This window comes from Lepisosteus oculatus, chromosome 10, assembly GCF_040954835.1.
Source record: "Lepisosteus oculatus isolate fLepOcu1 chromosome 10, fLepOcu1.hap2, whole genome shotgun sequence".
In the NCBI taxonomy this organism is placed as follows: domain Eukaryota; kingdom Metazoa; phylum Chordata; class Actinopteri; order Semionotiformes; family Lepisosteidae; genus Lepisosteus; species Lepisosteus oculatus.
This window is the reverse complement of record NC_090705.1, coordinates 28,237,330-28,253,423: the sequence shown is the minus strand read 5'-3', so window position 1 is coordinate 28,253,423 and position 16,094 is coordinate 28,237,330. Positions and strand designations below refer to the sequence as shown.

Below are 16,094 nucleotides of genomic sequence, written 5' to 3'. Positions count from 1 at the left end.
CTTTTTCAGCCAATAAGCAGTCACTCTGGTCGTGACAGGCACATAGATGAGCCAGTAGATTGCTGTGCGGGTGTTTGGGGAGGAGACCAGTGGGTGAATTTCATGCATTTCGTGTACAGTACGTGTGCCCAAATGTTGAAATGCATCTCTGACAAGATTGAGGTTCAGTTCACAGTAAGTCAAAATATCGTAAAGAAAAAATGTTTATACTGTCCTGGAAAACACCATATATATGTATGGAATTTAATTGTTCAGCGCTACATTCAGATAATTGGCTTAGTTCTCAATTTACTCGTTGAATATGTTTTCCCTCCTTTCGAATCAATACACACTATGAATATATTTCTTGCGAAGGGTCTCAAAGCCCATCAGATATATAGAAACTTTTCACAAGTAGTTCACAAGTAGTGAAAACAAAAATATTTTAGAAAGTCATTTAAGAAATGAAAGACACGGTGAGCAGTCTAGACAGTTTGGTACGAGACAACAAGAACATAGATATCGATGATATCGAGTAGCAATAATAATGCACACAGCCAAGTCGCAGCCGGTCTCATGTGGTCAATTTTACACTTTTCAGTTAACGACTGTGTTTGTTTTATTATTATCATATTTTTTGTGCGCAGTTCAGTTTCCTATGTGCGCTGATTTCATAACCTGTGTGCCCTTGACACATACACCTACTGTAGCTGATCAATGTACCTTAATTTATTATATTTACAGATATACAATATTATGTAAAATGTGACATAGTGCACGTATACGAACATCTATTTTCACAGAGTTGACCGGAACATGACCATTTCAATGTATAGAAACTATTAATATCTTAAATATTAATTATGTCGTTGTTCTCCAGACTGTATTGGTATTTGTCGAAATTAGGACTGGCTCTGCTGTCCAGGTTTTCCAGCAGTTTGCTTTTTCTCCCCAAGGATCCGAGGTTCATACCTCTGCCATTGAAATAAGACTGAAGAATTCTGAAAAACTGCAAAAATGAATAGAAAAAGTATTAATAAATTTGTTGACATTTATTGAAATTATCTATGTGAGGTATTGGATTTTCATTTGTTATGCATAGATTTTGTTTAGCTCTTCCTTATCTAAGTAAAGATCAATTTCTGGACAATACATAGTATCTACATATTGTACCATCTATTATTATCTGTTACTGAACTATTTCAGTAACAGTTCAGTAACAAAACATAAAATGATGCATACAAATGATACAATAGCTGAAGTCTTGATAAGGTATTATTTAATTAGACAAAATAGTTTATTTTTACAATTGACCAGTAAACTTTATATCTGTTTAACTTATATAAATCAAAGTAATATATATATACACATCATATTTAAAGCCACAAAAAATCAACACAGATAAAGAAGTAGGTGAATTATAACTGATGACAAATTAGTACTAGGCTTCTGAAATCCTTTCAATAATTGTAGCATTTTGTTTACATGTAATTATTAGAGAACAATGAAAGTCAAAGCAAGGAAGATAAAATAAAAAAGATGAATACATTGCTTACCAGATTCCTGTTCTGTGGATTTCCAAGGGACTTCCATTCTCCTTCACGTACACCGTGATCAGGTGTGACACAAGCAACAAGCAGAGCTACCACAGCTGCTACAGCAAGCAGAGAATGTCTCATCCTGTTCCAAAATAAAAAAAATAATAAAGCAAGGAAAAATGCATTTGATACATCCATGATGAAGTTTTATACTTAACATAAGGAATTTTTATTTGAAATAATATGGAACTTCTAATAATATTGTAAATATAGAAACCCTTATGATAGTAAGACAGGAACATGCTATCTGCAGTAGCTCAGAAATGGATTTAAAATCAGTGTGTTAGTGGGTTCTTTACTTGGCTCACACTCTTGTTTCTTCTGTGGATAAAAATTAGAGGGTTATCAACATCAGGTGCTCTTCTTCTGTTTTTTTTTTCCCCATTCCCTTCGACTCCTGAATTTATACCTTGAATTATAATAGCCATCCCACTCCCCTAGCATTTTTGAATTGCAATGAGATGAACAAAGTAAATTAACTGACCTTCAGTTCTGCTATTGGAGAAACTACTATTAAAGTGATTTTACTCCTTTTTTCTGTTACATGTACTGTATGTGCAACCCACATGTATATATACTGTCAAAAATAATCTAAAGCAGGTATGGTAAATAATCGCACAAATAAAGAATTGTGATGTTCTCGACATGTTGTTTCATGTAGAATGTTTTTTTTGTATAAAAAGACACTTTTGAAATGTGTCTAATAGGTGCTGTTCACTCTAACAGATATCGAAATAAAACATTAACTCTTTGACTGTAATATATAAAGGTTGATGTCCGAGAAACTAAAATGCCCTTAACAAAATTAATACACACTATGGAAAGAGTTTTCTATTAACCACCTGGGAAGGTTCATACAGCTATGCAGTATAAAAATTTCACTTGTGTATAAATAATCAGTATTTTATTGAATTGCTTTTTCACAGAGTTTAATTACAAAGCACTTAGTCTTTGTATATTCAGAGAAGTAAAGCAATACAAAATAAGCAAAAATTACAACAAACCAAGAACAATTAACCAAGAAATGAATTTTAAAACATAATTTATAGTAAATGTAAAATAACAAATGTACAGCCTTCAAGCTGTACATTCAGGACACAATTCCAAACATTGATACATACTTCATAAATGTTTAGAATTATAGTGTGCAAATAAGAAATGAGTCCAAACAGAAAATGTCTTATGTGTAGAGAAGTCCAAGCAGTTCACAATGAAACTGAAGAAAGATATAAGATGTGAAAAAGGGGTTAACTGATTTCTTTCTGCACAAAGACTTCTTGTAACACAAGAAATTCCATGTTTAGGCACCTTTGAGTTATGGTGGGATGGGAGTTAATTGATATGAAATTCCAAGTGCAAGATAAAGACCCCCCCCCCCCAACTAAGGAAAGATAAAACCGACCATCAAAAGTGTTCAAGGTCTTGGGAATGTCCAAACATCCAAACATAGGGGGCCCCCCATTACTATGGTAACAATTTGCGTCAGAAGCGGGTGAAATTTGCTTTATAAACTGGAAATTTTGTACCTACATTGCGAGCAATACTTTGGTCTTATTGTTCCTTGCATGCAATAAACTCACTCACACTTCATCTCAGGTTCTAGAACTTATTTGTCTGTTACTACAAAACCTATAGGTAACAAATGTTGTAGTGATTTCAATAAAATGTTACATGTTAAATAAAAATCTTTATTTTAGATTTCAACAAGGAGAGTTTGAGGCTCCTGTGACAGAAACTAGTTTATTGTTTTACACAAGGGCTTTGAAAGTATTGAGGGGTCCCTGTGGTGTTGCTTTCTAAAGCAGACATATGTCTGTTAGACATGATGCTATGGAGTTACTTAAGATAAGATCAGATCATTTTATTGGCCATATACTGTACAATTTCTTGTATTAGGAATTTGTTTTCACATATCCCAGCTTGCTCTCCATGAGACACACAGACAGGGAGAGAAGCTTGGGGTCAGTGCTGGGTCAGGCATCTATACAGCTCCCCTGGAGAAGATGGGGTTAAGGCCTTGCTTAAGAGCTCAACAGAGTAGTATTCCTCTGCCAGCCACGGAATACAAACCTGCAACCTTCCACCCACAGGCACGGAACCTTAGCCACAGAGCCACTGCACCACCCCAACATGGGAGTTAGGAGAAGTAATCTACAGTATAAAGTTCTTGAATTACTATAGGCTAATCTACATACAAATGGGGACAGGGTGGTGGTGCTGTGGCTAAGGATCTGTGCCTGTGGCTGGAAGGTTGCTGGTTTAAATCCCACAGCTGGCAGCGGAGTCTCTTTTAATACGATATAAATATTACTCTTGATTTTAAGATGGCTTTGCTGACAAATACAACTTACTTGTTAACTCTGTATGCAGATCACATTGGAACATTTCTGGGTTGAGATGTCTGCTGCGCAAGAGTTTATTTAACATTCTTTTCAGAAACAGTTTGTATTGCAACCCTGCATACTTCTCCAGGGTATTGGACTGTGTATCTCCTGAAAGTGTTTCATTAATGATTAACTCTGGTTGCTTATTAGATTAATATGTTTCCTTTGATTCCTGTTTCCTTCATCTGTTGCTCTATTCCTCTGTCTAGGTACCCATGGAAAAGACATGGATCTAACTATCTTAGTAAAGGTTGTTGTTCTCTGGCAGAGCCACATTGTCCGTTCTCAGACATATGGGACATATTATACTGCCGCTGTTTATGAGCACAACGTTATACTAAACCCAAACCCCAGTGTTCCCTGCAGTCGTCAGGCTGCGCTGGAACACATGAAAAAGAACTTAGATGTTTATGAAGAGAAGGTGGCTACAGCAGCAAAAAAGGTAAGAATTTGGGATTGGCCACCTGTAACATGACAACACTACACTCTACTTGCTTCTACTTGCTATAGGTTATTTTGGATTAGACATTTTTATTTCGAAATTAGAATTCGTGTACAAGGTTACAATATTTTTGATTAGGAACAAGTAATAGGTTTATTCCATGCTGAAAAGAGAAGAGAGAAAACACGTTTCGGCTGTGAAACCTTCTTCAGGTGTCGGTTAAAAACAGTTATTGTTTATTTACATTTTACCATTTTTGTTTTTAACATTATTGTGGAATATAAAAGGATCACAGCATCACTTTTTAATTAAGCCTAATTCAGCAATGAAACACTGAACACACAAATGAAGAGCAGAATAACTGTAAAATATTGTAAAATATCCAAAAATGCATTAAACGTCAAGAAACAGTTGTGTATAATAAAACTGTTAGCATGGTAAAGTGAGCATAGGCACTATGCCACAGAGTGATATGGATGCAAGCATTTCCCATTTCATTTGACAAACCAGTTTATACCATACGGTGTCTTGGGAAGCCAGAGCCTACACAGCAAGCAGTGAGCGCAAGGCAGGGTAAACCCTGGACGGGGCACCAGTCCATCACAGGGCAAGTGCAAGCCAATCATACATAGGGACAATTTGGAGGCCACAGTAAAGGCGGAGGGGGGAAATTTGACCCGGATACCAGGATAATTCCTTACTCCTATCGAGAAATGCCCAGGATTCTTTAATGACTACCAAGAGTCAGAACCTCGGTTTAATGTCTCATCCGAAACATGGCGCCCACTACAGTTTAGTCACTTAACCGGGGTATTAGCACCCACACAGACTACAGTGTGACCCTGCTGGTCCCACTAACACCACTTCTAGCAGCAACCACAGCTTTCCAGGTACTGACCAGGGTCAACGCTGCTTACCTTCTGTGGGTAGCCAATTGAGAGCAGCAGGGTGAAATGGCTGCTGGCCATTTCCCGGCTAATACAACTAATTTTTTCCTTTCTCCTTTGTTAGGGAGCACAAATAATCGTGTTTCCAGAAGATGGTATCCATGGTTTCAACTTCACCAGACAGTCAATTGTAGGATATCTGGAGTCTATTCCAGATCCACAGGTTGTAAGCTGGAGCCCCTGTTTACAGCCAGGAAGGTTTCCTCACACTGAGGTACAGTAGAAGTATTTTTTTCACTGTTCACAGTGTCTCTGGTTGGAAATTCATATCAGTATATTTGTTTTACTTTTGAATCAAGGCTTCCTCTTGGAAGTACTAAGAGCAAATGACATGAACTCCTGCAGATAACAGTCGTTGTTTGTAGCCGTTTTAATTATGAGGAGCAAGATGTGTGATAAATCTGTAGGCAGAATGAGTTAAATATTTTTCCAAAGACTCAAGGGGTTTTACAATAGGAGTACAACATATTTATCATTATTTTCATAAAATATTTATGACCAAAATCAACTTACATATTGTTCCCCATAATAATACTACACAGTGGTGTGGGACATCAGTGAGAGCCACCAGTTGAATAACTTGGATGTCCCATTTTGTTTTAATTTTAGAATTTGAGGATTTTTTCTTTTTTTTAAAAATGTTTGTGGTGAAAAATGTCTTATGTATAAGCTCTGTGGTTAAGGATCTGTGCCTGTGGCTTGAAGGTTGTCGGTTTGTATCCCATGGCTAACAGAGGAGTCCTACTCCGTTGGTCCCCTGATCAAGGCCCTTAATCCCAACTGCTCCAGGGGCGCCTTATAAGTGGCTGACCCTGCACTCTGACCCTCAGGCTTCTCTCCCTGTCTGTGTGTCTCATGGAGAGCAAGTTGGGGTATGCAAAAAGACAAATTCCTAATACAAGAAAATGGCCAATAAAGTGATCTTATAACATTGTGTTTTATTCATTATATGTGACAAAGCATACAATAATTAATTTTTAAATGTAAGAATTAATCTATGTTCTCTTTTAATTTTATTGCTTGTAGGTTTTACACCGTCTAAGCTGTATGGCAAAAAACAATGCATTGTATTTGGTTGCAAATATGCCTGATAGCCAAGACTGTGGAAGCAGCGATCCTCACTGTCCACCAGATGGCAGATACCAGTTCAACACTGATGTCATCTTCAATGATAACGGAACACTAATTGCCAAGTATCATAAGCAGACCCTGTATTTCGAGTCAGCATTTGATTCTCCACCAGAATGTGAGCATGTAATATTTGATACTACATTTGCTGGGAGGTTTGGTATTTTCACATGTTTTGACATCCTATTTTATGACCCTGGCATTACTCTTTTAGAAAAATACAAGGTAAAACAAGTTGTTTATCCAGCAGCCTGGATGAACCAGCTTCCACTTTTGTCTGCAATTCAGATCCAGCAGGCATTTGCCACAGCTTTTGAACTTAACTTTCTAGGAGTTAACATTCATAATTCTCTACTTGGAATGACTGGAAGTGGTATATACACTCCCTCACATTCAGTCTACCATTATGACCTGGACACAAGTGAAGGTAAGCTGTTAGTGAGTAAGGTTCCTCTCCCTGTCTACAATAAAACAAGTCACAAAACTTCACCACCTTCCTCAAAGACCCATCCAATTAATAATTTCTTCCTAAATGAGAACCGGGAGTGTGACAAATCCTTTGTGCCAAAACTAATGACAGGCTCAGTTCGTGCTGAAACATTCCACTCAGTTATGATGTATGATAATTACACATTTATTCCTGTAATGGGAACAGACGGAGATCTCACAGTTTGCGATGGACTTTTGTGCTGTCATTTATTGTACCACCGATCCCACATCCCTGATGAGCTGTATGCTCTGGGTGTCTTTAATGGCCTTCACGTCGTCCATGGCACTTACTATCTGGAGGTTTGTGCTCTGGTCAGGTGTGCTGGCTCCACATTTGACAGCTGTGGAGGAGAGATTGCTGAAGCCAGCACCCTCATGGACTTCTATATAGAGGGCAACTTTAGCACTCAATACATTTTCCCCAGCATACTGGCAAGTGGAATGCAGCTGGCTTTTCCAGACCTTGTGGGCTGGGAGCAGGAAAGCTACTTTATGAATAAGAAGAGCATGTCTTCTGGCCTTGTCACAGCTGTTCTTTATGGAAGGGTATATGAAAAAGACTGACGTTCTGCTGAAATAAGAAACCTGGGGACCATTGTGATCTTGGCAGACTAAAATGAACTATAAAGATCATCATGATCAGAACCATGGAGGCTTACAGAACTTGAGCAATACCTCCTCATTTTGTGTCTATTAATGCAATACTTCGGTTGTGTTTTTTAAATGGTGACATTCTGCTAAATACATTTCAGCTGTGTTCATATGTATTTATGTGTGTTCCCATTATCCAATAACCTACTAAGTCAGAGCTAGGCTAATTCTGAGCACAATCAAATGAGGACTCTCTAACAAGACTGCAGTTTAACTGGCATGATTTACAGAAGTAAGACATAAACGGAAGGAAAAAATGTAAAATGATCAAGGAAAATATATATTTGTATTTTTTGAAGAATTAATTTGTTATCATTCAATTTTAAATACTATATCTGGATTATTGGTTGTGGGCACTACTTGGAAGGCAGGCTATTCTTATGTAAATGTAACAGTGTAACATCCTGAAGAAATGGATTTGTGTTCTGATGAAGGCTCATCTTAAAGTGCATATACAGTATTTGTTTATCACACAGTAATAAAAAAATATTTACATATTAAAATGAGTATGCTCAGTTTAACAAAATGATCTCCAAATAAGGTTACATTTGTTATTCAATAGACAAATCAATCACCATGTTTTTTTTATAATTACCTTTCTTACAGATGAAATAAAATAGTTTTAACAAGTAAAAGGTTGCTAAAAAGAATAAAATCTAGTAATATCTGTAAACTTATCTTCACTTTGGTCTGTATAGAACAGAATGTGATAGCATCATGTAGTATCACTTTAGAACATTTTAGGTTGTTTTTATCCATTAAACCACTAGAGTACCTGAAATGCATATAGACATCTTCTGATCATCATTTAGATATGAATATTTATGTCCAAAATACTTATGGAGTTTCATTCTATTGATCCTTTTTTGTTATGAAGATGTCCAAACGTGCCTCTTTTGTACAGAGGCTGTATCTTCTCTTTCATCATCTGAAAGGCTATTCCATGTTATTATGAATTCAATCTACGTAATTGTATTTAATGGGCAAAGGAAGAGAGATTGTGGCTGGATTTATTCTTGCAAAAAAAAACCCTCTGAGAACCTTAAGAAAAATGCTCCTTGTTTTTTCCCCCATCGTATTTTCTTTATGACTTAACTGGGCAATTTTGAAAGCATAGAGAAATTTAAATTGTCTACAGTAAATCTCTTGATCAAACAGGTAATTTATAGTCATTTGGAATAAAGTACTGAATTGTGTGTATATATATATGTGTGTACAGCAATGTAAATATGCTATTTTGATCAAAATTTAGTTTAATTTCCTTTTATCACACCATGATGTTTTTGTCTCTTTGACCATCCCAAAGACCTTTTTGGTCTTTCCACATTATGCACATCAGTTATCTGTTTAACGAAGCTGTTGATAGCATTTCAACTAGAGTCCACCAAAATGCATAATAAAACTGACCTTAGTTGAGTCATGTCTAGAACTGCTTTTTTTATCTCAAACAAAAGAGCAACTCGGGCTTCTTACAACATATGGTCCTGTGCACAATGTGTCTTGCGTTGTGCCCTTGGCTTGCCAGTAGAGGCTCTTACTCCCCCACGACCCTGCATTGAATAAAGCTGTTGGAAAATGGATGGGTGGATGGGTGAATGGATGGGTGGATTTCCCAAGCAGCCACAGAAAAGTGGCTGACTTACCTCCAGAAGTAGTCATGCTTCCGTTGGCCTGGGTGTCTTTGGCTTGCCGTAGCTTGATTGGCACCCAGTGCACCACTGCAGACACTTTAGGACCTTCAATGTGAAGTGGGGTACATGGCTCAAACGTGACCAGTAACACAAAACCATGAATGGTTCTTATCCCATCCGGGTTGGTGCAAGAGTAGCAGCACTCATGAACAATTGCAGATTCCAAAATGGATGACAGTACAAATGAATTGGCAGAAAATATCAGTATTAAGGAACTTTTAATACGAACCTGACCTATTTATTAATTAATTTAGTTGTTGTAAGGTCTAGTTTGGTTTACCTTTGAATCCTAAAAGTTTGAACAGTCTTTACTGATCGGAGGTTTTCACTGCTTTCAATTACGCCTTTTCTATTGCTTTAAGAATGAATACTTCAAGTCATTTACCTAGACAGCCTTGACTAATACAAATTTAGAGGGTATTACACACTCAAAAGATAAATGAAAAGGATACAGTGATTGCTAAGAATAGATGCATTAGTGCTTTTCCAGTCATCAAAAACTACAGATCCATATAAAATGTTTGTTGATGTACAATGCTTTATTCTTCTTGGAAGTAAATGAGCTCACAAATTGGATTTGGTCAATGTCCACGTGCTTAGAATTTGGAATTTGTGGACATCTATCTGCATATAAGGGGAAAATTATTTATCTATTGCATTTGTTCTCCAGCCAATCACACTCAACATTTGTTGACAGCTGTGAATTTTTCAGAATAAAATAATGCATGTAATCTGAAAATGTGAAATACAGGCTAGATTGTGGGAAGATTAAAATTAAAAAGGACAAACTACAAGCCTAAGTACATTATGTTTCACCTTAATCAACACAATACCTTTAGGATCTAGCTTTGCTTTGGACGACTTTCTAGAATTAATTTACAGTGTACAAAGAGCACCCAGACATTTGACAGGTGGAAAGTCACTCATGTCATTGGGAATCACATATGAGTGCCTTTATAGTGGAGACATGAATCTGGATAAAAAGCCAGTTGCAGTGGGAATAAATCATTCAAACTACATATTCTCAATGCATTCTCCATTTCTAAATGCTGTTTACTGAACAATCATGCTTGTCTCAAACTCTTTTGTGGTCTCCATTCATTTTTCACTTCTCTTGTATAATTTTTTTAAAATTGACAATAGCAATGATATATATTTCAATGTTTTCATACTCCACAAAACATATTCAACAAAAGTATAAAGTAAAAAAAAAGCTTTGAGAAATGTAATTCATTTCTGAACATCTTAAAGAAGATATACGTTTCAGGACAGAATATATGAATCCATTTCTGAAAACTGATATGTTTACTGTTGGTAACTTTTGTATATGAAGGATTTCCAGAAAATGTTGTCAACCATCAATCTTCCTATTACAAATAATACCTGTACATCAAGTAGATTTGCTTAGGTTTATAGTAACCTGAAATCAAACTAAGATTTAATAAACATCCCCTTTACCAAACATTAATTAGGCTCTGACATTAGAGAGCTAATGTGAAACATTAACCTAAAATTACGATGAAACAAATAAACTGTTAAATTACATATAACCCACATTTGGATTTTATTAACCATAAAATATACAGGAATCTCAGAGATGTATTTAAAGAGTGCAGGTAGGTATAATATTCAAGCAGTCACTACTTTCTATTTACATGCTAGAATGTAATTTAAAAAACAAAAAATAATTGTAATAAATCAAATTGTTCTGTTCCACACTTTCTTTTCAGAAAACCAGCTGATATACTTTACAGAATTCCAGTTTATATGCATTTAGATTAAAATTCTTATCAAAAAAATATTCTTTAACAGCAACAAACAAGATTAAGAAGGTCTTGTATGTAAAAACCAAAGCAAGCAAATTCTGTAAAAATGGCATTGATGTTAAGAGAAAAAAATTGGTTAAAGAAAGTCCAATGCAATCCTGTCATTGGTATATACAGTATTCTTCAATACAAAGCAAATAATGCTTGCAGCTTCTGGGTTTAATACAGTATTATCGTTTAACATAAAACTGGGAGTCAAATTTAAAATTGTGTTGGGGTCTTTTAAAAACATTGAGACAGCCATATTGAGAAAATGTCTTTCACAAACCTAATAACTCTAGCTGTAATAACCATGAAGGCATGTGAAAAAACAAAAAGAAATGTACAGATATTCACACAAATTAAAAATAAACATTTATTATTGAAAGAATGGTGTGACTAGGGCTGCAATACTGGAAAGGTAAGTTTTATTTTGCTGTTGCTATCAACTCACCTTGAACGGATGTTCCTCATACATTTTTCAAAATCTTAAGTCCTAATCATAAAAATACAGTAAATCAATGTTCAAAGTGTATTTCAAAAATGTTTTTCTGTTTATTTGTAGTGTAAAATGTATAACCCTGACTGTACCACTTCAGCTGGTCTCAAACTTTTATTAGAAATTGCATGACAAGGCCATTTTTATAATTTTTTTCCCCAAAAATAAGTTCCTGTTTTCCCACATATATTTTATATGTTGTAAATATCGGAGGCATGAACTTTCAAAACTCTCTATGCCACTGTATAAGTACTTCCTCTTTTCCCCCTTTATAATAAATTAATCCTGGCTTACAGGTCTTAATTAATTTGAATTGACTCTTGTTCTTCCTTTCCATAAATTATTTTTGAAACTTTTGGTCCCTTTGGCAACTCATTCTTCAAGTGCTAGCGTCTCAGACTGCATTATTGCCTTAGAGAAATTGATAGTTTTATTCATATAGTCTCCAATTTTACTTTAAAATGTTTTCATTTGAAAATAACACACTTTATTCTAGCGTACACTGTTGAAATGACTTCTGGCACAGCAAATTAAATAGGTAAAGAAAAATAATTCGCTTTTCTTGTTTTCTCTGACAGACTTCACATATGTCTTGAAGCTCAGCATCCTTCCATGTCAGACTCTTAAGGCCCCAATGAGAAAAGTTTTCCATAAGCATCAGCAGCTTGTCAAATCTGCTTTCAGCTTTTCAAGTCAGACAGATGAAGTTTTCTCTTCAGTGGGCTGTTGGTCATTAAGACAGGGATGTGTATTAGAACCTCTCTATATCCTGATCAATAGGTTTCGGAATCAGAGTCATTGAGTTCATCCTCTTCATTAAAAGAGTATCCATCCTCCCTGCCAATGTTGTTGAAGCTGCAGTAAGAGGTGTGTTCACTTCTCAAGATGGGCAATGTGTCAAAAGTCACAGTCTTCGAAGGGTTGGTGTAGTGATTAATGGCATTAAAACTCAGGCTGGGCATAGTAGTGCTTGGAGACACAGGCATCATGGTGGCCAAAATTAGAGCTAGGCAGTCTGCGACATCTTTGTTTGGGGCACACGCCAAGGCAGGTGTATAACCTGCAAAGAACAACAAAACAAAAACTTTACTGTAAATACATGACTGTTGTTATTTAAAATAAAAAAGAATGGACTTCTTTGTTTAGCTACACTGCACTCTGCTGGTAAGAAACATTCAATGTAATTTCATGCAATTGAAAGTCAAGATTCTTCAATCTGTTACCAATAAGTGAAAGTGATTAATTTTACATTTACACAGTTATTGTTTAATAAACAAACACCTAAACATTATAAAACCTCACAAATACTCACCATTTTCATCTACAGCAAGTACACTGGCCCCCTTTCCTAACAGTTCTTGCACCACTACAGTAAGACCATTGCGGGCAGCAACGTGCAAGGGTCTAGGAAAGGAAATAAAATGTATTAAAATAAGTTTTAGACTATTCTTGAAGTGTAGCCTTCAAATGGGTCCATTTAACCAAATGAGAATAAACACTTATACTAGTAAATTTGCAAATATTACTCATTGATATTATAATACAAAGGACAAGTACTTCATATAATACCTTTAGAAAACAAACTACCAAACAAATCATCATCATTACTCATTGAAGAGCTTGCAATTATTCATTTGTTTTCCATACACATTTGTGGAAAACAAATTAAGCATGTTTGGTACAGAAATGAGGAGTATAGAGCATAGAGCAGTGTTATCTCCACCTGGAATCTGAACCTGCAACTACAATACACTACTTTTGAGTAACATCTTCCATCTTAATTCCTTAAAATTAAGATACCCCAAACAAATTATAAAAAACACTAAAAACTAACAAAACATCCATGTTTTCCAATATATTGCAAACTACAAGTTTGAAAACTATTGTAATTTATTGTGTAATGTAACCACCATTAGGTTCAATAACATTTAGTTTTATTCTGACCAACAGAAGCTTATTACTTTTAACTCCAAAAGATTCACAGGCATAACACAAGCAAATTCATTATACTGATTAACATTTGTTATCAACAAGATTGATCAACCGGAGATCTAAATACCCCCTTTTGATCAACAGTAATAAGTGTAGCCAGTACAGATAGCAATACAAGATTTACTTCTTTACATGTTTTGCATCAGGTTGCACAAGCTGTCTACAGGACTCTCTCCAATTTCCCTTAAAGAACACAGACAAGCATGTTTTTATTCATTGATATCTAAACTCTAGATATCAAGCATATTTCCAGTTTATTCCACAAGTGCTCAATGGAGCTCAAGTCTGGTAAAGAGTGTCCATGGCATACAGTAACTACAATACGGCAGCTGTAATACAATAAGCATGAATGTTATAGCATTCCATATTTCAACCAAAACCTAATGTAAGATAGAAGGGACCCTAAGTGAACAGATAAGACAAAGTTTTGAAACTTATTTCATTTAATAAAGAAAGTTATGCAACACACAATGCCATATTTAAGAAAAGTAATTGCCCCCCCCCCCCCTGAAATCAATAACTGGTTATGCCACCTTTAGCAGCAGTAACTGCAACCAGATGTTTCCTGCAGTATTGAGCAGTCTCTTACAGTGCTGTGGAGGGATTTTGGCTCATTCTTCCCTGCAGAACTGCTTTAACTCAGTGAGATTTGTGGGTTTTCAAACAAGAACATTTCAGGTCCTGCCAAAACATCTCAATGGGGTTTAGGTTTGGACTTTGAGTAGGCCATTCCAAAATTCTAAATTTCTTGTTCTTCAATCATTCTGTTGTAGACTTGCTTGAGTGTTTAGGACCACTGTCTTGCTGCATGACTCAGCTACGCTTCAGATCCAGCTCATGAATGGACTGACATTATCCTGTAGAATTATCTTGATATACTGCAGAATTCCTGGTTCCTTCAATGATGGAAAGTTGTCGAGGCCCTGATGCAGCAAAGCATCTCCAAACTGTGACACTACCACTACCATGCTTGACCTATGGTATGAGGTGCATACTGTGGAATGGTGTGTGGTTTTCACCAGACATAATAGGACCCATGTTGGCCATAAAGTTCAACTTTTGACTCATCTCTCCATAGAACATTGTTTCAGAACACTTGAGGAGAAAGATGCATTTTGGCAAGTTGAGACATGCACTCATGGTGAGCAGTGGTTTTCTCCTTGCCTCCTCGTGAATCCCATTTTTGCCCAGTGTGTTTCTGATGGTGGAGTCATGAACACCGACCTTAGCCGAGACAGATCCCTGCAGTTGTTCTGGGGTTCTTTGTGACTTCCTGGACAATTTGACACATTGCTCTTGGAGAGATTTCCCAGGAGTGGCTGTCCTGTCAAAGATTCACTACCATTCCAAACTTTCTTCATTTAGGGCCCTGACTGTGATTCGGTAGATCCCCAGAGCCTTAGAAATGGCTTTGCAATTTTTCCAGACTGACAAACATGAAAAACGTTTTCAGGAATTTAATTTGATCTTGGCACAATGCGTCTGTAAATCTTGTGTGCTGACAATTTCTCTCTGACCGTAAGGACCAAAGTTAGGTTTATATTGGGCAGGACTGACCTAAATCAGGCTTAGGTAGTGAAGAAAGATGTGAAGATGGGGGGTTTAAATTAAATCCTTTCTGTATGAGGTTTAGACTTCTAAATCACAAGCTGGGGTTTATGGGAGGAAAGGGGGTTAACTGATAAGGATTCCAGATGCAAGCTGGGAACCCCCCTGGGTGTAATCTTAAACTGACCATTTGGCCAGGATCTCTTAACTGGCCAAATACCATGACCCCCCTCTTTACCATCAGAGCAAGTGACGTCAGAAACGGAAAAGAAGCTACTATATAATCCAAAAGTTTGTACCGGCACATGGAACAATACTTCGGTTTTGTTGTTTCTTGCGGGAAACAAGACTTCGGCTTTATTGTTCCTTGCATGCAATAAACTCATCTGTTTAACTTCATCTCGGGATCAAGAACCTTATTCTTTCTGTTACAACAGTAGTTTAAGTAGATAGCTGTGTCAGCATGTGTAGGCTACAAAGGAACAAGTAAAGGTTTATTCCATGCTATAAAGAGAAGAAAATAAACAATGTTTCAGCTGTGGAGCCTTCTTCCTTTACTTGTTCCTCTAAATCCATCTTGATTGTTAACCAAAGTATCCAATCAGCTGACCTTAATCATCCCTTTACTTGGGTTAAGTGAAAGATGTATAAATATGCAAATCACACAGGTATCAAAAACATTTTCACAGCACTTTATGCCTAAATAATAATACATTTACTCTTGATTGTCAAAATAATAAAATCAGGTTAATTTCAGAAACACAAAACATTTTCGATTCAACATATCAAAGAAGACAGTTACAGAACCTATAGGTTTGCAGAGAGGCTGTTTGTACAAATACTGTGTTTTGTATTATTGAACTCACATTCAATAGAAATAATATCAAAGGTCTTTGAGATGTACTAGCAGTTTGGTTTAAAAAAGGCATGTAAAAAAGTTG

General features: G+C 36.2%; 2 protein-coding genes across 4 annotated transcripts in view; one reads left to right on the top strand and one right to left on the bottom strand.

Moving 5' to 3' along the window:
- The first annotated feature begins 82 nt into the window (after window positions 1-82).
- btd (biotinidase) lies at window positions 83-9,034 on the top strand. The gene is made up of 4 exons (XM_006635756.3): window positions 83-174; window positions 4,171-4,403; window positions 5,415-5,564; window positions 6,377-9,034. The coding sequence occupies exons 2-4, from the start codon at window positions 4,188-4,190 to the stop codon at window positions 7,529-7,531; spliced, it is 1,521 nt and encodes a 506-aa protein (XP_006635819.3). The 5' UTR covers window positions 83-174; window positions 4,171-4,187; the 3' UTR covers window positions 7,532-9,034.
- Window positions 9,035-10,844: 1,810 nt separating this feature from the next.
- ankrd28b (ankyrin repeat domain 28b) overlaps window positions 10,845-16,094 on the bottom strand; it is a 70,159-nt gene continuing 64,909 nt past the window's right edge. For all 3 annotated transcript variants that reach the window (XM_069195055.1, XM_069195054.1, XM_006635755.3), the window contains exons 27-28: window positions 12,926-13,017; window positions 10,845-12,673 (exon numbers count right to left, since the gene is read on the bottom strand). In XM_069195055.1, the coding sequence (XP_069051156.1) occupies window positions 12,387-12,673; window positions 12,926-13,017 (379 nt within the window). In that variant the 3' untranslated portion in view covers window positions 10,845-12,386. The remainder of the gene's footprint in view (window positions 12,674-12,925; window positions 13,018-16,094) is intronic.

What these genes read in the sequence shown, in the direction of transcription:
- btd (XM_006635756.3), top strand. Translation starts at nt 4,188, where the DNA reads ATGGATCTAACTATCTTAGTAAAGGTTGTTGTTCTCTGGCAGAGCCAC. An exon ending in TGGCTACAGCAGCAAAAAAG is followed by an intron (nt 4,404 to 5,414) that starts GTAAGAATTTGG and finishes CTCCTTTGTTAG; the next exon opens with GGAGCACAAATAATCGTGTT. An exon ending in GAAGGTTTCCTCACACTGAG is followed by an intron (nt 5,565 to 6,376) that starts GTACAGTAGAAG and finishes TATTGCTTGTAG; the next exon opens with GTTTTACACCGTCTAAGCTG.